At 55.3% G+C, this 26,597-nt stretch overlaps 1 protein-coding gene across 2 annotated transcripts in view; it reads right to left on the reverse strand.

Annotated features, from left to right (window-relative positions):
• Positions 1-16,377, reverse strand: part of RASGRF2 (Ras protein specific guanine nucleotide releasing factor 2) — a 194,714-nt gene extending 178,337 nt beyond the window's left edge. For both annotated transcript variants that reach the window (XM_062211995.1, XM_062211994.1), the window contains exon 1: positions 16,090-16,377. In XM_062211995.1, the coding sequence (XP_062067979.1) occupies positions 16,090-16,377 (288 nt within the window). The remainder of the gene's footprint in view (positions 1-16,089) is intronic.
• Positions 16,378-26,597: the final 10,220 nt, after the last annotated feature.

Raw genomic sequence — 26,597 nt, forward strand, 5'->3', positions numbered from 1 at the left:
CTAGAAGGCGGCCTGCTTCATTGCTTCTTTTTTTCCTCTAACTTTTATTTATTTTCATTTTATCTGAAAGGCAGACATACAGAGATCTTCCATCCACTAGTTTACTCCCCAAATGCCCCACGACAGCCAGGGCTGGGCCAGGCTGAAGCCAGGAGCCTGAACATCATCTGGGCCTCCCAGGTGGGTGGCAGGGACCTAAGGACTTGAGCCATCACCTGCTGCCTCCCGGGGCGTGCGTTAGCAGGGAGCTGCACCAGAAGCAGATGAACCAAGACTGGAACCAGGCACTCTGACACAGGATGAGGGACCCCAAGTGGTGTCCTAACCCTGTTCACCCCCACATCTCATTGTTTCTAAGATGATATTGTAGGCCGGCGCTGTGGCTTAACAGGCTAATCCTCCACCTTGCGGCGCCGGCACACCCGGTTCTAGTCCTGGGTGGGGCGCCGGACTCTATCCCGGTTGCCCCTCTTCCAGGCCAGCTCTCTGCTGTGGTCCGGGAGTGCAGTGGAGGATGGCCCAAGTCCTTGGGCCCTGCACCCACGTGGGAGACCAGAAGCACCTAGCTCTTGGCTTCAAATCGGCACGATGCGCCGGCCACAGCGGCCATTGGAGGGTGAACCAACGGCAAAAAGGAAGACCTTTCTCTCTGTCTCTCTCTCTCACTATCCACTCTGCCTGTCAAAAAAAAAAAAAAAAAAAAAAAGATGATATTGTAAAATGCAACATAAATTAGTAAAAGATATTAGGAGGGCCAGCACTGTGGTATAGTAGGTAAAGCTGCAGCCTGTGGAGCCAACAGCCTGTATGGATGCCGGTTCATGTCCCAGCTGCTCCACTTCCAACCCAGCTCCCTGCTGTGGCCTGGGAAAAGCAGAAGATGGCCCAAGTCCTTGGGCTCCTGCACCCTCATGGGAGACCTGGAGGAAGCTCCTGGATTCAGCATAGCCCAGCCCCAGCCATTGTGGTTTACGCAGGGAGTGAACCAGCAGATGGAAGATCTCTCTCTCTCTCTCCCCCTCCCTCCCTCCCTCCCTCCCTCCCTGTAAACCTGACTTTCAAATAAATAAATCTTTTAAAAAGGTTTTAATCTTCAAGAGTTTTAACACAACAGTCAAATGTATATGATAATTGCATAACCTAATTTCAGAAAACGTATTCAAATGCAAGTATTCTTAGAATCAATGTATACAGCATAATTTTAATCATTCCCACTTTGTGCCTTCAAATGGAGCTCAGTGATACTGGTCTTGGGCATTCTAACTAATCACAGGAAATGCCAGACCCAGAAAGGATAAATTCCACCAAAAAGCAATCATTGCTGACTTTTACTTCTAGAAATTACCATTCTATATGTGGTTATGCTTCTTGCTGTGGACCGTCAGGTGAGCCTGGATTGTCATTCCAGAAATTCAGACTTCATATTGGATGTCCAACCATTTGCACAATTACTTCGATATGCGAGGGGAGTGTCTGTTCAAGAAAGTAGCTTGTCATTAAGGTGAAGTGGAGAAACTGCCGATCCTGTGGCAGCCAAAGAGACTCTCCCTTCCTCCCTCCGTGCTTTGCGTGGGCCCCACCTGCCCTGCCAACGCACCTCCCCCCCCTCCCCCGCCACCCTGAGGGTCTCGTCTTACAATGGCGAAGTAAAGCTACCTAAATGTCCAACAGAAGGGCAATGCGGCCTGTAAGTCTGGGTGACACAAACAATGCTCCACAATTGTTAGGAACAAAATTGTAAAGAATATTTTACTGGTAAGCAAAATGCTCACAATACTATATGCAGTAAAAAAATAAAATAATCAGCATCCAAATTCTACAGACTCATACAACACAACCCCCACGGTGTCACCTTTACAAACGTCTATGACCTGTGCACTCTGAGACAAAACGACCGTAAGACGTCATCCCTCAACTCAACGCACAGCTGTCCCTGGGGTGAGACTCCAGGACCTTTTAATTTTCTTCTTTTACCCAATACACATTACTTTAATACGTGAACTGTTGCTTTAAAAAATGTTAAGATGGTCCTTTTATATTACCAAGGAAGAAAAATGAGTAAATCGTGGACTTGCAGTGTGTCCCTGCTGGTACACTCTCCATGTGTTCTCTGTGAAAACAGAAAAACTTTGGGCCAGCATTGTGGCACAGCAGTGCAGCCACCGCCCATGATGCCGGCACCCCATATGGACGCCAGTTTGAGTCCCAGCTGCTCCACTTTCAATCTAGCTCCCTGCTGATGGCCTGGGAAGGCAGCAGAAGTTGACTCAAGGCCGGCGCCGTGGCTTAACAGGCTAATCCTCCACCTTGCCGGCACACCGGGTTCTAGTCCCGGTTGGGGCGCCAGATTCTATCCCAGTTGCCCCTCTTCCAGGCCAGCTCTCTGCTGTGGCCAGGGAGTGCAGTGGAGGATGGCCCAAGTGCTTGGCCCCTGCACCCGCATAGGAGAAGCACCTGGCTCCTGGCTTCGGATCAGCACTGCGCCGGCCGCAGCGGCCATTGGAGGGTGAACCAACGGCAAAAAGGAAGACCTTTCTCTCTGTCTCTCTCTCTCACTACCCACTCTGCCTGTCAAAAAAAAAAAAAAAAAAAGAAGTTGGCTCAAGTGCTTGGACCCCTGCTACCCATGCGGAAAACCCAGATGGAGTCTCAGGCTCCTGGCTCCAACCATTTGAGGAATGAACCCATGGATGGAAGATCTCTCTCTGTCTATCCCTCTCTTCCTTTCTGTCTGCATCTCTTTCAAATAAGTAAAACTTTTAGACAAATAAAATGCTGTACTTTTAGAGCACAAATGCTAATTTTCTTCAAAAATAGCTATTATTCTTACTTTACTGTATTTATGATAGTCAGAAGGGTGTGTATACCAGAAAGAATTTACATGCAAAAAAAAAAAAAAAAAACCCAACCCCCACTGGCCTATCCTTTAAAGAACATTTTCCTGTGGTTAGCAAAAGTAATCTTGCAACCATTTCTTGAGCAATTTACCATGTACTCAATAATCTGCACAGCACGTAGAAAGCCTGGATACCCAAAGAAGCCTACAAACGAGACAGATGAGCCTCTGATTCCCAAAATGGACCACAGAGCAAAGGGAACACGTTTATAGTAAGCAAACTTTCAACTGTTTCAACTGCCCTCACCTAAACAACCAAAAATGTAATTTAGGAAGCATTTAAAAGAACATTTTGGGGGGCTGGTGCTGTGGCATGGTGGGTTAACGCCCTGGCCTGAAGCACTGGCATCCCATATGGGCGCCGGTTTGAGACCCAGCTGCTCCGCTTCCAGGCCAGCTCTCTGCTATGGCCTGGGAAAGCAGCGGAGGATGGCCCAAGTGCTTGGGCCGCTGCACCTGTGTGGGAGACCTGGAGGAAGCTCCTGGCTCTGGATCGGCCCAGCTCTGGCCACTGGGGCCAATTGGGGGGTGAACCATAGGATGGAAGACCTCTCTCTCTCTCGCTCTCTCTCTGCCTCTCCTCTCTCTGTGTAACTCTGACTTTCAAATAAATAATAAATAAATCTTTTTTTAAAAAAGAACATTTTTGGCCGGCGCTGTGGCTTAACAGGCTAATCCTCCACCTTGCGGCACCGGCACACCGGGTTCTAGTCCCGGTTGGGGCACCGGATTCTATCCCGGTTGCCCCTCTTCCAGGCCAGCTCTCTGCTATGGCCCGGGAAGGCAGTGGAGGATGGCCCAAGTGCTTGGGCCCTGCACCCGCATGGGAGACCAGGAGAAGCACCTGGCTCCTGGCTTCGGATCAGCGCAGTGCGCCGGCCACAGCGGCCATTGGAGGGTGAACCAACGGCAAAAGGAAGACCTTTCTCTCTGTCTCTCTCTCTCACTATCCACTCTGCCTGTCAAAAAAAAAAAAAAAAAGAACACTTTCATAGCATTTTACAGTCTACAAAGCTCTTTCCACATATTCTTCAGTCCACGGAAGAACCCACTTTGCACGTCGGGAGCATCACGCCCATTGCCAGGGGAAGAAATACAGAAGCTTCAGGAGCAACAACTGGCTCACTGTGGATCCAGAACTTGAACCTGAGGGCCCGGCCTGCGGAGACTGGACACTGGGCACCTTGTGCCCAGAAGGAACGCCACTGCCTCTTCCCGGTGTAGGACAAGGGAGCAGGAGGGAGGGTCGGCTGGACTCAGACTGCCACGCTTCCCATCATCTCACGTGAGAATGTTCATGGGTGCAAACCACAGGCTGTGGCCGCTCACTGGTCTCCCTGCACAATTCCAGACAACAAAGCAGGCACAGAAGGATGCTCTGGGCCCACGCAGAAGGACTGTGCTGGTACGACAGCCGCTTCTCAAGTATTCGCGTGTAGGTGGGGGGGGGGGGGGCAGGGAGCGAGCACAACTTCTCCATGGCCCTGTGCTTCCAGCTGCAGGATTCATGGTCCCAAAGGCCAGAGCCACAGGCCGAGGCACAGCCACACACCCTGCTCCCACATCCTGCGCTCTCCCAGCCTCTCCTCGCACATCACCCATGCACTCCTCGCAGTATGAGAAAGACACCTGCCCCGTGGGTCTTTAAGGAAGTATCCACAGCAGACTGTTTTCCACTCAGCCTGCACATGTGCCGAGTTCAGATGGAGAAGGAGACTAAACAGTCTTCCTTCTGGTCACATGTTTCCAGCCCCGAGCTAAAGGCCAGAGTCAACCATGCTAAGTCACTAAGCTTGGTTCTAGTAACCAGTTTGGTCTTTGGTAAGGGTTTGCCATGGGTAAATGACAAAACAGTCTAGACCACAGCACCCTGGGCAAAGTCACTACGATGTGGCCATCGCGAGGTGGTGAGGACTCAGTGAGACTGGACACAGAGAGGGCACGGCTCAGCGCGGGCTGCCACGAGTCAGCCGCTCTGCCAACTGCATGATCCGAAGCAGCACTCGCAGCCGACAGCGTCGGACCCTCAACGAGAGCCTCATCTTGAACATCTCCTTTCCACTTGCTTTTCAACAATAAAAGAGCCCACTCACGCCTGCAGAAAAACAGTTGCTTAAAATTAAGTGCTCACCAGCTAAAACAAATGCTGGCTGGCCAGAGAGCCATCAGACCCAGGAAGACGGAATTGTATAATTTCTGTTCACCCCGACACCATTAAGAGGGTAAAAGATGGGGTCAGGGCCATGGCATAGCAGGCCAAGCTTCTGCCTGCAGCACCAGCATCCCATATGGGCATCGGTTCGAGTCCCAGCTGCTCCTCTTCTGATCCGGCTCTCTGCTAATGGTCTGGGAAAGCAGCAGACGATGGCCCAAGGGCTTGGGCCCCTGCACTCGCATGGGAGACCCAGCAGAAGCTCTGGGCTCCTGGCTTCAGATCAGCCCAACTCTGGCTGTTGTGGCCATTTGGGGCATGAACCAGCAGACGGAAGACCTCCCTCTGTCTCTCAAATAAATAAATAAAATCTTAAAAAAAAAAAAGAGGGTGAAAGATAAGCCACAGAAGGAAATGTAACTGACAACCCCTATTTTCATCAGTGTTAAGATGAGCAACATGAAGTTCTGATATGCAGCCAACTTTGAGGTATAAGAATGATGATTCACAGAGTTTAACTTAATATTTATAATTTCTACAACTCAAAATGGTAAAGATTGAGCAAGTATTCCAAAACAACGAACCATCAGATGGTCAATAAGAACCTGAAAGAGTGCTTCACCTCATTATTTACCAGAGAAATGAAAATGAATACAAGATGAGACACTACGACACACAGGAAGATGCTTGGCACTTGGGCACGTGTCTGACCCGGTGTTTAAGGTTCTGGTGAAGCCAATGCCGGCGTTCATATCGGAGTACCTGGGTATGCAGAGCCTGGGCTCCAGGCCTGGCTCCGCGCCTGACTCCAGCTTCCTGCTAGCGCACGCCCTTGGGGTCACCAGCCATGATTTGGTACTCAGGTTCCTGCCACCCACAAGGGGGGCCTGCATTGAGTTCCTGGCTCCTGGCTTCAGCCCTGGCCAGCCCCATCTGTTGCAGGCATTTTGGAAATGAACCAGTAGATGGTCCCTCCCTCCCTTCCTCCCTCCCTCCCTCTCTTTCCCTTCCTCCCTCTTTCCCTCCCTCCCTCTCTTTCCCTCCCTCCCTCTCTTTCTCATTTAAGCAAAAATTGTAAATAAAATAAAATGCCTGAAACTAGGCAGACAGGTAACACCAACAGCTGACAAGTTGTGGTAGAGATTAGAGTCCTTGCTGGTGAGATCAGAAACTGCTGTACGTGTGTTGGCGTTCGTTCACCTGTAATTCTTGAAGCTGAAGGCAAGGATGCCCCATAAGCAATCTCAATCCTGAGTGTCCCCAACAGAAACGCACACTTGTATCTGCATCAAAAGACTGGGGTAAGGACTTTCAGTATTATTTGTAACAGCTGCACAGGGCAAACAACCCAGCTGTTGCCCCACAGTCTAATGGATACAACGTGTATACACTACGAGTGGAGCCTAGGAAGTCGTGGAAAGCAGTGAGCCACAGCATGCAACAGCAGGTGGCAGCCTCACAAAAGTGACAAGGAAGCCCAGCCGGACAAGTGCTGGCTGTGGGAGCCCACGGCGGGAGGGTCACAAGAGGCACGAGCCACTAGTGGCATCAGGAAGGGCGTGGCCGCCCACAGCCAGGGCAGTGAGGAGGCACACGCGTGAGGATGGTCTCCAGTGGGCTGATGGTGTCATCCGCTTGATCTCCCTGCTGAACCCAGGAGTAGTCACTCACCAAGGGCTATGGGTGCACAGGCCATGGGTTTGTTACTGCTACAGAACAGCATTTCCGTGACTTTTAAGTTCAACAGAAAATTATGAACAGGAGCCATGGGCAGTAGGAGCGGAGGAGAGAGACTGCTCTAACGGAGAGATCATATGGATAAAGCAAGGTGTGAAATGGATACTCAAGGAAGGGAATGGAACTTATGGTAGCAAACACACAGAAGTTGGGACAAATAGTAACCAGCGTGATGAATGCATGAAATGGGTCCACAAGAATGTCACCTGCCCCTCCCCGCCACCTCAAACTTCCCAGAAAACCCTCCTGTGCACAGGCCCTGCTGGCTGGCGGCTGATCCACAGACAGACTGCCCTGAGAGACCAATGATCCGGGCCCCAGATATGGACTGAGACCAGTGTCCCTGTCTCACAAGAATCTGAGCGCAGACTCACTCCTGGGCGTGAGGGAGGGGGAGGCAGAGGCGCTGCAGTGAGAACGGAGAGGCAGGAAAGCTGGCACCAGTGCGGTGAGTCAGGCCCACGGGGGGTGAGGGGCGAGGAGTGCCCAAGAGAGGCGCAGGGACGCTCCAAGGAGGGAGCAGCCAAAATCCCAGCCAGCGGCAGAGACCCAGGCAGGGCACTGCTCGCCCTCTGCGGTCAGATGCAACCAGGCTTCAGGAGAGCTTGAGCTCCTCTCCCTTTCTTGCTATCCAAAGGGACACATGGTGGGGCTGGCGCTGTGGCGCAGCCCGTAAAGCTGCCGCCTGCAGTGCCAGCATCCCATATGCGCGCCAGTTCGAGTCCCAGCTGCCCCACTTCCTATCCAGCTCTCTGTTATGGCCTAGGAAAGCAGCACAAGATGGCCCAAGTCCTTGGGCCCCTGCACCCACGTGGCCGACCTCGAACAAACTCCTGGCTCCTGACTTCAGATCAGTGCAGCTCCGGCCATTGTGGCCAACTGGGGAGTGAACCAGCGGATGGAAGACCTCTCTCTCTCTCTCTGCCTTTCCTTCTCTCTGTGTGTAACTCTGCCTTTCAACTAAATAAATAAATCTTTAAAAAAAAAAAAAAGAAAAGATGACAGAAAGTGCCCACCCTGGACTCCACAGGTCACCACCCACCACAGGGAGCTCCCTCGGTGGCAATCACTTCCCCCAGACTGGGGCCAACCACGAAACCACCCCGCCACCCTGACCACAGCCAATCCGCTGACCTCACGCCTGCTCTTCTCCAGGGTCTGCGCTGGAACTTCAACAGCTGCCCCCACCACCATTCGCCTTCACAGCCCATCCCCTTGTGAGCACAGCAAAGACGCAGCAAACTGACTGTCGTGTTCACAGCACGCACTCCCTCAGCCAGGAGCCACGCGCGCTCCCCCAGATGGCTCCTTCTGGAGCTACAGTGAGCGCGATCCTCGGTGCCAAACCAAGGCTGTGCCTGGGGAAAAATCCTCCTGAGTCACTAGGGCAACAATGCCATGTCTGGGACTTGCTTTAAAGTAGCCTAGGAGGGGGGGAAAATACAACATGTGCACGGAGCGGCACACAGCGGGAGACGGCACACCAGAGGGAGCTGTCGGTGCCGGATGATGGGTAGATGGGCGTTCCCATAACTATCCTACTTGTGCGTGCTAAAGAGAAGGCGGGGGCTTCCTCGGGGTCCCCACAGTGAAAAGAGGAGCATCCGAGGAGACTGTCAGGAGGGAGGAGGCGAAGTACCCGCTGACAGGCACCCTGAGGCTCGCCCCGAGCCTGGCCCTGTGCGAGGTGCGCGACTGGATCCCGACGGCCCGGTGAAGTAGGCGCTGCCCTGAACCCCCCTGATCCCCAGGTGGGGATCCAGGCTCAGAGCGAGCGAGACAGAGCCCCAGCATGCGGGAACTGAGCCATTCCTGACGCCAAGGCCTCAGCCACATTGCTGGTCGCCCCTGTGAGACCCACAAGTGCGCAGTGGGTGAGAGCAGGCCCCTGTGTCCACCAATCATGGTTTCCCTGGTAAAGGGTCCTGAGCCCGGCACCCTGCTGTCACTCCCATTCCCACGCGGCTCACCCGGGAGAGCCCTGTCAGAGTCCCTCCGTGGGAGAGGACTAGCACCCTGTCTACAAGGGAGCCCCCAGGCCAGGAAATCAATCAGGCACCGCCTAAAGCCAATCAGACAATGACAAAATACCCCAGGGCCTGGCAAGAGGCTCCACGGCTGACAGTCAGGCACAGGAGGGTCAGTACCTTTTACTTTCGAGCATAGCTTTTCGCTTTTCTTTTTTACACGCTTTTGCTTGCATCTGCTCAGGTCTTCGAGAACCGAGATTCGTCACGGCCTCCGCGCTGTGAGCGGCTCTGATCTCGGCCTCCCAGCTTTCCGGCTCCTTTCCTCCTTTGTGGTCCAAAAAGTAAACGCGGTAGTGTGCGCGTATTATTTAAATACACACGGATCAACTCAGACTTGCAAGCTGTTCCCTGGGAGCACATTAGGGACGCTTTAGGGTCCCTCTCAGGAGTTTTAGGGAAAATGACCCGAGTCCTCCTTTTTCATCGAATCCTATTTTTGAAGGATCAGTCAGAAGGGCACCTGTGGCCCCAGCAGCCTCTGCCCCTCTGCCACACCTAACACCCACGTGTCTGCCACACCAGCAGCAAATCCTGCTCCTGTTGCTGTGTGGCTACTTAGGGTAAAAGCCAACAATCTCATCTGAACTCCTCGGGCAAAAATGCTAACGTATACCACGTGGTGAAGTCAAATTAACATAGTCACCAGTTCTCAGTCAGCTAACATTAGAAAGTTACACCAATGAAAATATCATTAATAACGTGGGGTGATGGTTCCTTTTTAGAAGAAGGGCCAAGTGTAGTATAATAATCAGACATGTATCACAGTGCCATGGTGACATTTCAATATGATTTCCCTTTTGGTTTAAATATTAACTAGGAGCCTACCGGTCAGTCAGGCATCGCTCCCAGAAGTTCACAGAAAAGGGAAGAGGTGAGCTTGGGGCCAGCGTCACGGCGTAGCAGATTAAGCCACCACCTGAAGTGCCGGCATCCCATATGGGTGCCAAGTTTGAGTCCTGGATACGCTATTTTGGATCCAACTGTCTGCCTATGTGCTTGGGAAGGAAGTGAAAGACAGCCCAAGTCCTCGGGCCTCTGCATCCACGTGGGAAACCCGGATGGACTTTGAGACTCCTGGCTTTGGCCTGGCCCAGCCTCAGCTGTTACGGGCATTTGGGGAGTGAACCAGTGGATAGAAGATTGCTCTCTCAATCTCTCTCTCTGTAACTCTGCCTTTCAAATAAAACAAGTAAATCTCAAAACAAACAAACAAAAAAAGGTAAGTTTATTTTGGTATAACAATTTTAAATCAAAGTACAGATTTTTCCCTAATCTCTATTTTCCATGACCTCTTTGAAGAGTGCTCATATCACTGCATAAAAATGTTGAATATGTAAAAGTAACAAACTTAACATATACATCACCCATGTTTCTTTCCTGTGGGAAGAGTGAACAGGCACAAAAACACAAGACCACTTTAAAATTGTGAAAATCAGGAATTCAGACCTGAGTAAACCCATACTGGTTGTCACTCCAACTTATAACTTACACAATAACCTTAAAGACGAAGTTTTCCATTCCACAGGATGGGAGTTGCATGGACTGTGGCATCCATGTTACGTGGTATCGGAAAATGTGGACAAGTGTCGCCGGCACTAAACAGACAGCAACGCTGACAACGGCTTAACAAAACCAGAAACGTTCGTCCGTCACACGCTTCTGGTTCTCACCGTCACGCGTGTAAGGGGGAAGGTGGCATTTTTTTTTAATCCTCAGAAGAAAGGGAAAACTGTGCTATCACACTACAAGTATTTCTCACCACTCAAAAGTGCGCTCAGCTGATCCTTATTAAAACCCACAGAATATTTGTCACAGAAAGACTCACTTTTCTGTGCACTGGTCACATAAAAAATGGATCTATGAATCTTTTTAAGTTTTTTTTTTTTAATTTATTTGAGAGGCAGAGTTACAGACAGAGGCAGAAGCAGAGAGAGAGGTCTTCTATCAGCTGGTTCACTCCCCAAATGGCTGCAAGGGCCAGAGCTAAGCCCATCCGAAGCCACAAGCCATGAGCTTCTTCCAGGTCTCCTACGTGGGTGCAGGGGCCGAAGAGTTTGGGCCATCTTCTACCTCTTCTATGGCTTTCCCAGGCCATAGCAGATTTGGATCAGAGGAGGAGCAGCCAGGACACGAACCAGCACCCATGTGGGATGCCAGCACTGCAGGTGGAGGCTTAGTCTGCTATGCCACAGCGCCGGCCCCTACGATTAATTCTCAACAGTAACTAATATCATCTAAATAGTAAGGTTCAGTCCAACCAAAATTAAAGCAAACTGTGTTTTGCTAATCCATCAGTTACTTTCCTTCCTTTAAGTGGAAGAATATTTATAGAGTTCAAGTAATACGTCACTTCTGCTCCCTAAACTGTATTTCTTAATGTTTTAAAAGACTTAGCAAGGTGCCGGTGCTGTGGCACTGTGGGTTAAGCCACAGTCTGCAGTGCCGGCATCCCATATCGGAGCCAGTTCGAGTCCTGGCTGCTCCACCTCCGATTCAGCTCCCTCCTAATGCACCTGGGAAAGCAGCCGCAGATGACCCAGGTCCCTGAGCCCCTGCACCCATGTGGGAGACCCAGAAAAAGCTCCTGGCTTCAATCTGGCCCAGCTCTGGCCATTGCGGCCATTTGGAGAGTGAACCAGCGGATGGAAGATCACTCTCCCTCTCCTTCTTACTCTACCTTCCAAATAAATCTTTTTTAAAAAACAAACAAAAAAAAAAGGTTTAGCAAATATTTTTTCTTCCATTTTTCTTTTATTTGTGTTTAGCAAGCACAGCTCGAGTTATCCTTGATGCATCAATTAAGCAACATGAGCGAGAACGAAGCCCCGCCCACCCTCTCCACTCTTAGGGACCGCAAACAGCTCCGCCCTTTGAGGAAATGATGGTCAGGTCGGGATGCTAAAAAGGCTGTGCAGCCATGAGCAATAACCCAATTAAAGGGACTTGGATCCCTTAATACCAAATCAATGTGTTTGACTTGGCAAAAGTACAACAAATATCTGCCTTAAACCTCCAGAAAGTATCCAGAAACACACCCCTCCTCCAAACAGCTGAAATCAGGCCGAACGGGACACTTAACGTTTCCAGGAAAATAAGACAGAGACGCCTGGTGGCCACACACCTCTGCTGCTGCAGGCGACCAGGCACGGCCACCTCCACAGAGCAGGGGACTGGCACCCCAGGTGCCCAGAGGGCTAAGGGTCCCCCACGGAAGGGAAGCGAGGCCGGAAAAACCGCTTGTGTAATAAGCCATCCGGTTTTCCTCTGAACACGCGTGGTCTGCAAGTGTTTCCAGAATTACAGCAGCCATGTGGACGGTTCTTCAAGGCACGAAGATCCGCAAAGCAGCGCCTCTCACGGCACCGCCTCCCAGCCCAGCCACCCAGGTCCTCAAGGCCCCGATCCCAGGCAAGGCACGTGTCCCCGTTCCCGGGTCTTCACGCTCCTGGTGCCTGTGCGTGTGCACAGGGGAAACAAAGACACGGATTCCCGTGAAGTTCAAAGTCGACGAGGCAATGCAGGGAGGGTGCTGCTCGCGCACAGGTGCCTGCTTCCCTTCCACACTGCCAAAGCCCAGTCCCAGCCCGCACCCTGGATGCAGGCTCTCTCAGGACCCCTCTCTGGGCCTCACACACCTCCACCTTCACTGGGATATCCCAGGTCAACTCCCCACAGAAATCAATCTGCTGAGCGACAGGAGCAGGTCTCCCTAGGTGGCGAGACTCAGAGGTCCACGCTCACCCCCACGACTCACTTCCCAATGCCAGACTCCATTCTGAGACATTTGGCATCCTCCCCCATCCTCCCCCACCCCCCACAGCCCAGAGCACACCTGGCCATCACTATATCTTCAGAACACGCCGTCTGGCTGCTGACCAATCCCAGGAAGGCCCGGAGCACAGGGGACCAACCAGAGGCCGTCCTCCAGCTGACCCCGCACAGCTCAGCCCCAACTTTAATCTGCAAGCTCCCTAATCCCTCAGGGAGTAGGGAACTGAGTGACAGCCGCGCCCCTTGCTCTGTGCACTGCAAACTACACCCCTTCCCCTGCCCACCCTGGGCTTAGTGACCAGTTGGCGCGTTGGGCGAGGATCCCAGGATGCTCCATCTGCAGGAAAGGGAATCTGCATTTTCGACAGAAGGAGCTGTTGCGGGAAATGTGCCCCTCCAGAAAACATTTCCAAGGAAACCAGAGGGGCTTTTGGGGGGAAAAAAAAAAAGATTCACCAGACTCGTTTTAATTGGTAAAGGAAGGATCTTCGAGAAGTTCGTGGAAAATGTATATAAAATAACCAGGCATGGGTTTCAAAAGCTTGTATCAAAATATAAACTGCGCTCAACTGCATTTTTCTACCACCACAAACCCAAGGCAGCAGCTGCTGAGCATGGTCAAGGGGGCGTTGAAGATCCTGGGGTCCCCCTGGGAAAGTGGGCCGAGGGGCACCCCTCTCTCCAGCTCAGCTGGGAACCGCTGAAGACACAGTGCTGCAAGGAGACACTTCTTTCTGTTGTCAACCAACCAACATCAAATTATTATTTAGATGAAGCCAGCCAGTGGGCGTTGTCTTCTTGCAATAGAGTTAAAAATAATTGGAAGGGAAAGTTGTGCGGGAGAGGTGGAATTTAAACTCTGGGGAAGGAACAGAGGCGGTGGACAGCCAGCATTCCGGGGACCGGACCGAGAGATTGAGCTGTGCAATCCGTCGTCTCCGGGGGAGTGTGGCGAGCATGCCCCTGCCTCAGGCCTGACTTACCAGAATGGCCACATCCTCCTCAGCCCCTCAGCCCCTGGCCACCGTGGAGCCTTGTGGAGTTGTCTCTCCCACCCCCTGAAGGCAGAAAGCTCACAGCACCTGTTAGGACCTCAGAGACAAAAGGATACTGTCCTGGGAGACATTTGTAGGAAGCTCCGCAGGCTGCTCCCCCTCCCCCGGCCTCCTCCCCCCAGGGGTCTCACAGGCTCACTGGTCTTGGTGTTGGGGCGTTAACCCTAATCAAATGCACCAGCTGCGGAGTTCCCGCAATCTTGGAGTGCCCAATCTTCCCTACCTTCCATTTCTTCTCGATTCCTCCCTCCCACCCACACAGGCCGGAGCAGAGAAAAGCCCACCTGCTACATTCCCATAAGTCGCAGACCCATGTGTGACCTAAGGCCACCGCTGCGGGCCTCTCCGCTCTGGGGACTTCTCCAGATGCAGAGAAGCATCTGGGCATAAAGTGACCAAGAACTTCCTGCAACATGTACAACCCCCATTCGTAAAATGACTCCATCAGGACTTCCACCAGAAAGCGACATAGAAGTCAAACTACTCGGAGTTACATTTCCTGATTAAAGTGGGGAACAACACTGTCCTGAAATCCAGATGTTTTCTAGGTGCAGCCACTTTCCATATAACGTCAGCAGGTCAGACAGCCACAGAACGCATAGCAGGTGACAATCCCCATCCTCAACTCCCTTCCCCTACACACAAAAAAAGTGGTTGGCTCATGGCATTAATGTAAACACAAAGAAAGCAAGTCATTTGGAATTGATCCGTTATATAGTCAAATTTAAAATATTCTATTTATTGCACTTTAAAAAAACTATTCATTTGGAGCCTGCAATGTGGTGTAGCAGACTAAGCCACCACCTGCGGCACCAGCATCCCACATGGGCACCAGCACGAGTCCCGGCTGCTCCACTTCCAATCCAGTTCCCTGCTAATGGCCTGGGAGAGCAGCGGAAGTTGGCCCAGGATTTGGACCTTTGCCACCCACATGGGAGACTTTGAAGAAGCTCCTGGCTTTGGCCTGGCCCTGTCCAGGCTGTCGCAGCCATTTGGGGAGTGGACCAGCAGATGGAAGACAGCTCTCTCTCGCACTCTAACTCTGCTTTTCAAAACAATGAAACAGATCTTGTAAAATAAAAGCCTATTCATCTGAGTTCCTGTGCAGCCCTGGGACATATAAATCGTTCCTTTAATCCCAACAGAAAATATGCATGCCTATCTATCCTGGAAAACCAATTTCCTGGAAATTCTTCTCTCAATGCGACAGGAGTGTGTGCACCTCCAGGGTCCGCATCTACCACGTGGGAAACCACGTTTCCAACAACTCTGCACGCATGGGGCTTAGCTCTCAATTTCAGATTCTGCACCTTACAGCAAGTCTAGTCAGTCAAGGCTGTTGATGACTTAGAGAAATCAAAGAGGGGAAAACAAACAAACAAACAAACAACCCACGGTGCTGGCTGATCCGGTTTTAACTCCTCTCCATTTTACACTTGTTTTAGGAGCCCCGAGGGGGCCAGGCGCATCTTGTGCCTGCGCCCTCGCTGGCCCCCCACAGCCTGTGCGGCTCCCCAGAGGCGCTGCTGCCTCTCGCTTGCAGGCAGAATTCAGCGGCCAGCTATTTCCACGCAGGGGCACAGAGAAGCCTCGCTTTCTGTTTGCTTGTTTTTTTCTCAAGGCGGGGATCGGGAAGCACAGGGAACGCATTTGGGAGCACACACGAATCTGCTTTTACTTGAACAACCAAACAGTGCTTGGGGGGAAAAATACAAATTTCCTATTTGCAGCAATGGTGGTGGTGCGGGGGGGAGGGGTGGGGGGGAGGTTTACAGAAAAAAACCTACAGGGGTTTTCTCCTGACCCTGCCCCTGTGTGCACACAGCAAAACTCACACAACTGTTCCCCTGGATTAAAAGGGCGCATTCATCTGCAAAGCATTCATTAAAAAGTCCAGAAGCCCACATATTTAAACATAGCAAGAAGGTGTGCCGAGCCTTAATCCCGAGGCGCAGGGACACACGCGCACTCACGCCAGTCAGACCCCGCAGGTCAGGGGCTGGCAAGGCAAAGCCGCTCGGCCCAAAAAGGCTGGGAAGGTCGCGCAGACAGCGCCCGGCCCGCCCAGCCCGCCCAGCTCCTGCCCAGCCCGGGCCACACAGCAGCAGGCTCAGAAATGCACACCCGAGAGCAGCCCAACTTTCCCAAATAAGTTTGCTTCGTCTTCCCGACCGACAGCCAACAGGTGTCAGCCCGCGTCCGCACACAGATCCTGCCCGGCGAGGCCTCCGCTGGGTGGACCAGGAGCAGAGGGGCCTCCATCCGGATGGCGGAGGCAGGGACGTTGCGCCCCTAGGCCACGGGGCGGCGGGGGCTGGAGCTGCGGACCCCGGAGGCGCGTGGGGGACGCCACAGCGGGTCTCAGTCAAGCCCCACCGCAGACCCCCTTCCCCCCGCCCCGGGTCAGCCCCGCCAGGCGCGCAGCCGCAGAGGGAGGGCGCACGGTACCTGCTTGTCCAGCGCGTCCCGGGCGCCTCCGGGCCCCGTGCCGGCTCTGGGGGGCGCGGGCGTGCGCTCGCAGCTGCAGCCTTCCAGGAGGTACATGCCCGCCGGGCGGCCGCTCTGCTCGCCCTCGAAGTAGAAGAGCACATTCTGGTACAGCGCGAACCACTTCTCGTGCCAGCGGCTCGCCTCGGCCGCCTTCTTGCTGAGGAAGCCGCGCTTGGTGCCCTCCTTGCGCGCCAGGAAAGCGAGGTACAGCGCGTGCCCCTCGTTGTAGCGCACGCTCTTCTGCATGGCGAGGGCACCCGGGTGCTCTGCTGGCCGCCGCCTCACCCCCGCCCGGCCGCCATCCGCCGGCCGGCTCCCCGAGGGCGCGCCCGCTCCGGCGCCGCTGGCCAAGGGCGCCCCCTTTCCCGCTGCGGCGCGAAGGGCACCCCGTCCGCCTCCCCGGCTCCGCCGTGCGCGGGTCCAAGGGCGCCGGGCACGGACTGAGCGTGTTGTCTGCCCCGATCGCCGCTCCCCACCACCACCCCGGGGCCGAGCGGATGCCCGCCCCCCCAGCCCCGGACGCCCGCTGGGAGAGTGGCCCCGCGAGGGCGCCGGCGTCGACCGCAGCTTCGGTGCCCAAAGTTGGGCAGTGCAGCGCCCGCGGCGGGCTGGGCGGCAGACGTGTGGCCGCCAGAGCAGCGCCGTCCTCGGGCCACGTGCTCCGGGAGACAGAAGGTAAACGTCACGTGGGAGATCAGCCGTAATCGGCTTGGAGACTGTTTAAAGGGCGCAGGCGGCGCGGTGCGGCGCACCAGCTCAGCCCGGTGCGCCGCCCTCCCGCGCCCGCTGGGGGAAACGGGCGGGTCGCGGTGCAGTGCAGGCGCGCGGCCCCCACGGCGCGAGGCGCGCACACTCTCACTGGCGCGCGCCGATGCACACACTCATACCGCGCCCCAAAGTACGCATCCGCAGGCACGCAGCCTACACCTGCACACAGGCAGACACACACCGCGCGCACTCTGGTCCGGAGCGCGCAGATACTGCCACACACCAGACGCTCGCCTACAGAGCGCCCCCTTCACAAGGCACCTTCCTGCAGGCAGACACAAATGCACGGGCCCCGACACAGGCACACTCACACACACGCACAGTCCTCACTCATGCGTGCACACACACACAGCTTGCACGGTCCCACACTGACAAGTCACACACACACATTCACATACAAACTCATGCACCCCAGAGACTCACGGACCAGATGCAAGCACCCCACACGGATCCTCATGCAAAGAAACCCGCAGACCGGCTCATACACACACTCACACTCACACTCACAGCCGTGGCAGAGGGTGGAGCCTCAGGGGGGCTCTGCAGAACCTCACTGGCGCTGTTTAAAACGGGCAGTGAAGCTTAGTGAGAGCCGCCCTGTGTTCCCTGGGTGCTGTGGCTTTCTTCCGGCTGCCAATCATTTCACAGGATCAAGGTAAAAGAAAGTCACTTCAAGCCTGGAGTTTTCCATCTGGGAAAAGTACCCGCAGGGAGGTGTGCTTCCCGGAGCACGGCGATCCCCAGCGGCCAGGCTGCCCCAGGTTCTCCAGAGAGCCTTGTCCTGGAGTGGGGTTCATTTGGTTAGCAAATCTCTGGGTACAGCCAGAGCCCTGAGGGCCCCCCACCCTGTAAAACACAGGACACAGTAGCAGCAGCACCAGCGGCGGCCCCGGGAGTCAGGGCCACTGGAGGCGTCTCTGCCGCGGCACCCATTTCTCAGTGCACCTTAGCCACGCCACGGAGGTGGCTTGCCTTGAAACATCGGGTGTTAAAAATGACAAATAAGAGGATGCTTTCGGGGCAGCGAACGGGCGCCAGTCCACCTGCCTGGTAGCTAGCGCCAGTGGCGTGTGCGCGGATCTGCAGCCCCAGGGAAGCTGCCTGTCTGTGGCTGCTGCTTTTGCGGAATATTTTGATTCCACCTCACTGAGCAGCTGAGGTTTTCTCCACTTAAACCTTACAAAAAAAAAAAAAAAAAACCCTCACTATTAAAAACTAACAGGGAATTTGCCATTCTGAAAGGGCAGCGTGAGAACACAGGTCACGTCTCTGGACACAGGACAGCGCTGGCTCAGTGGGCTTGAACTCAGCAGAGGGGTCCAAGCGTGGAGAGCAGGCAGAGTTGCGGGCAGCACTTTCTGAGCCAGATCCCGGTTTTACAGCAGATAGCTACTGCCTGCAGAGGCCTTGAACATCTTTGTGGTCCGGCCCCAGCCCGCGAGCCGCCGGCCACTAGACACTCGCGTAGCCGGTGAGCTTCATTGTACAGCAGAAACCACTGCCGAGTGTGAAACCAGAAAAAGAACCATTTGGCAGTGCCTATCTAAAGGTCCCCATCATCTGAGTCTCTCCAGATAGGAAGCTTCCCTTCTCCCATGGGCAAAGTCCCTGGTATGTCACCTGTGCTGGCTTGTCCTTTGGGACTACTTTAGCTGTCCTTGTCACGGAGCCATACCTCCCGCCCGACCTCTCTCCCCAGGTGGAAGGTGGTGTGGCCCTTAGAGCTCTCCATTTCTCCAAACCCTGCCTGGTGACAACTGTGGGCTTTACTTATGGGAAGTCACCACTGGGAGCGGTCAGGGATTGTGACTGCCCGGCCTCCCACAGTTGGGTGACTGAGACAGCAGCCTCTGCTCTGGTTCCTAGACCACCTCCCCCTCCACGCCCCACCCCAGCATGCAACAGGGGAGCCCATCTGCCGCGGGCACACAGGTGAGTCACAAGGACTTCATACATGAACAGCGGTGTGGCCACTGAAGGGCGCAGAGGGGAGAGACGTTTGCAAACACTTGATCCTTAGATCATTGGAGGGATCATTAGGGAAGGCAACCAGAAATCCCAGGATGATCCAGAGGAGCTACCTCGGTGAGCCAGCAGCTGTGTCCCAGGACCCAAACAAGAAAGGGGCGAGGGTTATGCAAATGAGGGTGTTCCCCGCAGGTGAGCAAACAGGTTGGCAAAAGGGACTGTGCTCCCCGTGGGCGGGAAGGAGCGCCTCTGTGAATGCTTTGTCCCTCTTGCAATCACGCATTCCTTCCTGGGAGGACATTTTGGTCGATTTTTCAGAACCAAACCCCTACTAAGGTGTGCCTAAGAGCATGCAATCACACACACACACACACACACACACACACACACTGAAGCCCATTTGGCCACTATAAAAACTCCCTAGAGAACATAAGATCATCACCCAATCCCAGGAAGGTCATGAGTGCCCCGACCAGCAAGGAACTTGGCCGCCAGCTGGACATGAACTCTCAGCCCCAGTTCAAGCCCCTAGCCCCTTGGGGAGGCAGGAATGAAGCCATAGCTGCCTGGCTCCTTGCTCTGTGATTTTCAAATGAACACCAAGGTTCTCCCACCTCCCTGGGCTCAGTGGTTGGCTTTCGGGCTGGGGGATTACTCTGCAACAGAAGCAGAAGGGAGGAGGGGAGACGAGGAGGGAGGGGGCATTTTGTCTGGGCTGCCCAGTCCGTGGGGTCGTGGGGTACACCTATCCAGATGACCCCCTGCCTTATCTTGCAGACACAAGGTAGGTTTTCATTTTTTCATCCCTTCCCGACATGTTGCTCCGTTCGCATCTGAATGGGCTGCCTCAGTTTCCCTCGGTTTCCAGAATCCAGAAGCGCCTCAGCACGGGCCCCTGAACAGGGTTCCGAGGTGGGGTGATGGGAACCAGGCCCAGCCCCCGCAGGAACAAACTGACAAAGAGAGAGTGGCTGGAGAAAAGGCACACAACTGCACCCCGCCACAGAGGCGCTCACAGGGCGGAGCGGCCTCCCAGCCCCAGCCTCCTGGGGCTGGCATGGTCACCCTCTGACCCTCCCCTCGTCTCTGCAGAGCTCATCCCTGGAGGCCCCTCCCCACCGCCCCCATCCCCACAGGCCAGAGGAGGTCCTGCTGGGTGCCCAAGCTCTGTAACCATGAGGCCTTCACATCCAATCAACTTCGCCACAGCTGGCTGCTCCTCCTTGGGCCCCTGACTGTGGGTCCTCACTTCTGAAGGCGCCAGGGTCACAATAAACTTGGACTCAACACACGTGCTGAGCCTTTGTCTTGTTCACCTGGCTGGTGTTGTGGCGGGGTAGCAGCAGCCTTAGAGGCATGAACTCCAGCCACGGGCCCACCTCCTGCCCCCCAGCCTCCCCTGGCATCCGTACCGCCCGGCTGAGACCCCGCTTTGGTGACCAGCCTTCTCTCTGGCGCGTTTACCACTTGCTGATATCCTAGTGCATGCACGGCTCAGCTTGTTTTCCGGCTCACCAGCATCTAGAACATTCCAGACTGACAGCACTGACCGTCTGCTGAATGAATACCAGGAAGGAATGACGTCACAGGGATAGCTCATTCCCCCTCAACTGAAATAGTTTCTCTTGCATACCTTAGCCGTGGTCTTTCTGGGACCGGCTCCCATCCTGTCTACCCTACCCCTGGACTTCCTGCCGTCCCTTTCCTCGTGGGATTTCAACACACCCTCTGCCAAGTTCAGCCTCTGAAGAAATCCAGAACTTTCCTTGGAGTCCCTGTGACTCCCGGCTGTGATGGAGGCCGAAGGGCAGCACAGGCTGCCTCCTCCTTCCACTCTGGGTGACACCTGCTCCCCCGCCTGCCCCATCATCACAACCCCGCTGCTAGGAGCTCCACTGGTTTCAGCTGTCTCTGGTGCCGCCCAGGCAAAAGATGCCACCTCGGCCACGTCGCGCTCCTTCCTGACTGTGAAGAGCCCAGGCTGTCACCCCAGCTCAGCCCATCCCTGCAGCCTGGGGGAGAGGACCACTTCCTGCCATGCCCACAAAGGCTTCTTTCCAATAAAAGGTCCTGAGGGCGCCTGGTTAAGCGACAGACAGGGAGACCAGGGAATGCAAACCACGAGAATGAAGACGAAGGATGGCAAACATGGGTGTGTCTGGGCACAGCAGGTGCGGGCACAGCAGGTGCAGGCGCTCAATGGGGCTGCCAGAGCGGGGAGAGACCAGGCATCAGCTCCTTCATGTGCTGGCCTTTGTGCTGGGAGCCTTCTCTTCCCCATCTACAATAAGTCGCTGTAAACAACAGTGCCCTTCCTGCACAGAATCCTAGACCTAGGTCAATCCTTTCCCCTGGCTTTGTGGCTTCCTGAGAAACACAGAGGATTCGTTTCCTGAGTATTTCGAAGCCCGCCATCCGTAATACCACTAGGGAGAACGGATCATCAGATCGTGTCTCCCTTTAAATGTAATTAATCTGATCCACGGAAGCGTGAGAACCAAGAGCCAGACTGTCTCTGCCAGAGGAGACTGACGCCAAACACCCAGGAAGACACGGACATTCTAGAAACATCCACATCACACACACGGTGTAGTGGGGGGGGGGGGGGCAGCACTCGGTGGTCAGTCTGAGCCCAGTGCTGTTGGATCTCGCAGCTGCCACCTGAGGCGGATCGGATCAGACCCAGGCATCTGGGTGAGTCGCTCCAGGGGCTCAGGCTGGGGAGCCGCAGGGCCACAGCTTTCTGATAAATCATTCCTTATTTCTCCAAGCAGTCAGTGACTGTATCTAACCGACTTCGATACTTTGTAACCCTCCCTTGTCTGGACTCCAGGAAGACCCCGATCCTACAGGACTTCTGCCCAGGATGACACAACTGGGAGTGTGGGGATCCGCTTCTCCCCCTCGCTGCCTGCGCTCCAGGCCAGCTGGCCGCAGTGAGTCCCTCCGACCTGCTACCATGCACCCAGGAGGTCACCGTGCCGGACTCGGCTTCCCCTCGGGCTGCACACGGAGATGCAGACCCCGGAGGGTGCAGAGCTGGAAGCCTTAGCTCATACTGGGCCCCATCAGTTTGGAAACCTGGGGGTGGAAGAGGACAGGGAGGGGGAGGCAGTGGGCGTGATTGGAAAGCTGTCGCCACTCGCTGTGTCCAAGGCTTCCCCACCAGTGCAGAAGCTGCACCCTCCAGGAGGAGCCACCCTGACACTGGCTTTTTCCTTTTTAAGATTTGTTTTATAGCCGGCGCCGTGGCTTAACAGGCTAATCATCCGCCTTGCGGTGCCGGCACACCGGGTTCTAGTCCGAGTTGGGGCGCCAGATTCTGTCCCGGTTGCCCCTCTTCCAGGCCAGCTCTCTGCTATGGCCCGGGAAGGCAGTGGAGGATGGCCCAAGTGCTTGGGCCCTGCACCCCATGGGAGACCAGGAGAAGCACCTGGCTTCGGATCAGCGAGATGCGCTGGCTGCAGCGGCCATTGGAGGGTGAACCAACGGCAAAGGAAGACCTTTCTCTCTGTCTCTCTCACTGTCCACTCTGTCAAAAAAAAAAAAAAAAAAAAAGATTTGTTTTATTTATTTGAAAAGCAGAGTTAGAGAGAGGGAAAGACAGAGATCTTCCATCCACTACTGGTTGACTTCTTAAATGGCCACAAACAGTAGGGGGTTGAGCCAGGCCAGAGCCAGGGGCTCCCGCCTGGTCTCCCACGTGGCTGCAGGGCTCCTAGTATTGGGCCATCTCCCACCGCCTCCCCTGGCGCAGGCTCTTTTTGCAGAAATATGGGGAAAGCCAGTTCCTGGGAGGGGTTCTGAGTCCTCTAACATGGAGGCAGTTTGATCCACTTGATGCTTGCTTCTAAGCATTTCTAGGCAGCCCCACAGTAGCCTTGGTTAACTTGGCCCACACATCAGAGACGCCATGGGAGGGGGCCTTTGCCTTCTATCAGAAGCGGAGTGAACTCTGGAGCTCCGGCCTGCGGCGTCCCTCTGGCCTTAGTGCATTTATCACGCGCTCAAATCTAGAGCTTCCAAAGACCTGGAGCTCTCTCTCCTCCCCAGCATCCAGGCCCCACCTCCATGAACTCTGACCTCTGACTCTCCAGCCCTGGAGGCCAGCGGGGCCTGGTGGTGCTGGGGCCCGGTGCTGCCGCCTGGCCATTCCCTCTACAGGTGAGCTGGGGCTCGGGTCCTCTGCCGCCTCACTCAAAGGCCATGGTGCTTGGTTGCTATTGTCCCTCATCTGGAAGCCACTGCTTCATAGCTTTTGTCTTGCTTTTTCATTGCTTGCAACAAGGAGTAGGAGCTGTGTCTGTGGTCTGGAGAAGTTATTTGATAACCGCTCCTGGAAGGGGAAGCATGGGGCCAGCAGTGTGCCTCAGGGGATTAAGCCAACACCTGTGACACACATCCCACCTAAGCACCAGCTCCAGTTCTGCTGCTCCACTTCTGATCCAGCCCCCTGCTCGTGTACCGGAAAGCAGAAGATGGCTCAAGTACTTGGATCCCAGCCACCCACATGGGTGACCTAGATGGAGTTCCAGGCTCCTGGCTCCAGTGTACAGGGCTCAGCCGGGTCAAAGCCAGGAGCAGGGAGCTTCATCCAGGTCTCCCATGTGGGTGGCAGAGGCCCAAGTACCTGGACTGTGCTCTGCTGGTTTTCCCAGGCACATTAGCAGGGAGCTGGATCAGAAGTGGAGCAGCCAGGACTCGAACCGGTGCCCATATGAGATGCTGGCTTCTCAGGCCATGACCTTACCTACTGCACCACAGCGCCCGCCCCTACCTGTGGTTACTCAGCACTGAGGACCACAGGAGGTGCAGGTTGGACTAGGAAGCCCCTCGCAGGCTCATAGCCCCAGGGGCAGGGAAACAGTCCCTGCCCTCCCTAAGAGCAGGTGGAGTCTAAGAGTTGCAGAAGAAAGGCTTGGCGTGAAGGGAGAGACACTCCTCCCAGCAGCAGGCAACCCGAGTTGGTGTCCACGGTGAGCTTCGGCGTATGCTCTGCTGGCCGTGAGCCACACAGAGGCTGCTCCAGCTGCAGGGCGATGGCAGAGACCCCTGGGCTGGGAACCTGAGGAGGCGGCTGGCGCAGCAGGGATGTGTCTGCGCTGCAAGGAAGCACTCGGGTGGCTTCTGCGAAAGCAAAAGGAACTGCTGCGAGCTGGCGAAAGTCCTGCCAGCACCTGGATCCACAAACGGATATCGAATCCCTCCTAATGATGGGGGCAATGTTGGGAACGAACTTTACGAAACCCCAGTGCCTGTGCGAGCCCTGTGCAGTGGGAGGGGCTCACATGCACACACAGGTATGTGCTAGGTGACACAGAATGCCTGCCTAACAGTGATGTGGCTAAGCCGGACAACCAACCAGGAGATCAGGGCACCAAGCCGCAGTCTGCCATTGGTGCTCCCTACGCTGCTGAGATGCGGTCAGATGGACCAGGGAAGAGACGTGCGGAAGCTGACCGTGCGGGGTTCTCTGGCATCATGCCAGCAGCAGCCCTGGTGCAAACATCGCCCCTCCGAGGGGAGGGCACCGGGCTCCCGCCAGGCACAGGGCCTTGGGGTCTGCCTCTCTTCAGATGCATCTCATCGCCACCACCAGCTACTGCTCAGCCTGAGTTCCCCACACCCCAGGCTGCTGGCGCATCTCATGGACTCCACCCAAAAGGGTCTGTGGAGGGAGTGGATGCTTTGTGCTTCTAGGTCTAGCTCTTCCTGTGCAAGCAGCCATCTCCCCTGGCCAGTGCGAGCATGGTGTGGCCAGCAGTGCCTCCCAGGATGCTCTGCTGGGCTCCTGTGAGTTGAGTCTCTCTAGCGGCTCTGATTCTATTATCCCCGAGTTAGCTCATTTATCTCGCTGCTTAAGGCGCTGTTTATGCGTCCGCCACTGAGGATGGACCGTCTGCTCCTGCGGCCAGCCAAGGGCCCAGTTCGGCTGCACAGCTGAACCTGGCCAATAGCAACAGTGCTCCCTGCTGCTCCGCTTCCTTCTCTTCGCTTCTCAACCATACCCTAAGGGCTGTGTTTCCAGGAGCGGCTCCCTTTGCTCAAGCCAGTCACCCATCTCATTCCTCCTGTCCAGAACAGAGCCATGAGCTCAGCCAGGGCAGTCCCAGGGACAGGGGACTCTGGCTCCGAGTTCTGCGGCTTCCTTCCTCCTCTGAGATGTGGATGAAAACCCAGAAGCCTCCGGAACTCGGCAGCCATCTGGTCCCCACGGGGAGAAGCTGGCCAGGGGTGAGGCCAGTGCTGGGAAGACGTAGGACAGTGCCGCACCTCCGGGACAAGCCAGCATGGCAGTCGGCAGCCTCCAGTGGGTGCAGGTGACACAGCAGGGAAAGAGCTGCATCTCTGGGGCTAAGCACGAGGTCAGGTGACGACGACGGCAGCACTGCAGAAGCCACGCAGCGCTCAGGTGTGGGCGAGACACGGCCGGCCCAGGCCCTGCGCTCGCTGCCTCCACTTTGCACTGCAGCTCTTGGTGTGCTTCTCCGATCCCCTCCCCAGGGCGTGAACCCCCAGGGGGTGCCTGGGCTGCAGGCATCTTTGACAGTCCTGGACCCTGCACAACCGGGCTCAGCAACTCAGGGCTGTCACTCAGCTGGGCTGGACGACATCCGAGTTCACAAAGACCTGCCGGTCGGGACAGCTGTTAAGATGTTGCTTAGACCCCCTGGAGTTTGAGGCCCAGCTCTGCTTCCAACTCCAGCTCCCTGCTAACATGTACCCTAGGAGGCAGCAGCTGATTGGCTCAGGCACTCGGGTCCCTGCCACCCTCATGGGAGCTTACACTGCACACCCGACTCTGGCTTCAGCCCAGCCTGATGGCAAATGGCCCCTTCTGCTCATGCCCCACTCCCGCTCAAAAGCACTGGCACTTCTCGGTGAGCTAAGACAGACGCCTGCTCCTCCTCGGCCCCTCCCGCACTCACGTGGGAAGGGGGCCCCGAAGGGAACGGTGCAGGGAGCTGTAGGGAGTGCCTGGGTCCTCGCAGCTCTGCCTCCTGTGGGAATGAGCGCTGATTTCCAAGAAGGACGCCCTGCTCTCCTGGGGCTGAGAGGGGGTCCCCAGGGCTTCCCCTCTCCTGCCCACACCTGCTCTCCCTTCCGCCTGTCCACGTGCTATAGTGCTACAAGAGGCTCTCCCCGCAAGTGGTCATGGGACCTTGGACTTCAGCCGCCAGAACAGTGAGCCAAAGAGACTGCTCTCCGTTTCAACTGACCTGGGCCCAGGTACTCTGTCTTAGCCACAGACAATGGACCGAGGTAGTAACGGAGCCCTTTCACCTGCCCCAGTCCAGGCTCAACCCCACAGCTGCACTCACCTGCCCTGCCCTTGGTGTTGGCTCTGCTGTCACCTGGAAACCCAACTTTTCTTACGTCCTCCCCAGCCTGAGAACCCGAGACCTCTCTGCCCAGCCCCCTCTGGACTCCCCGCTGCAACCAGGGTGAGATACACCTGGAGATGCCAAGGTGACAGCTCCTCTGCGGCCACTCACTGCTTTGTCTTTATGTTCTATGTCTTCAGCCACAGGGGGCCTTTTTCGAGCTATCCTAACAGTCCCAGCAGCTTCCTGCAAAGGCCTGGCCTGGGAAGACAGCCTGTGGCTGCTTTTAGACTCACGCAGCAGGTTCACGTTCAAGGCTCCAAGTTCAAATCCCACCTTTGCCTTTTGCCAGCTCTGAAGTACAGGGAGGAGCTCCGCTGCTCAGGGCAACTCCCACGCACCTGT

This window comes from Lepus europaeus, chromosome 15 (assembly GCF_033115175.1).
Source record: "Lepus europaeus isolate LE1 chromosome 15, mLepTim1.pri, whole genome shotgun sequence".
Lineage (NCBI taxonomy): Eukaryota > Metazoa > Chordata > Mammalia > Lagomorpha > Leporidae > Lepus > Lepus europaeus.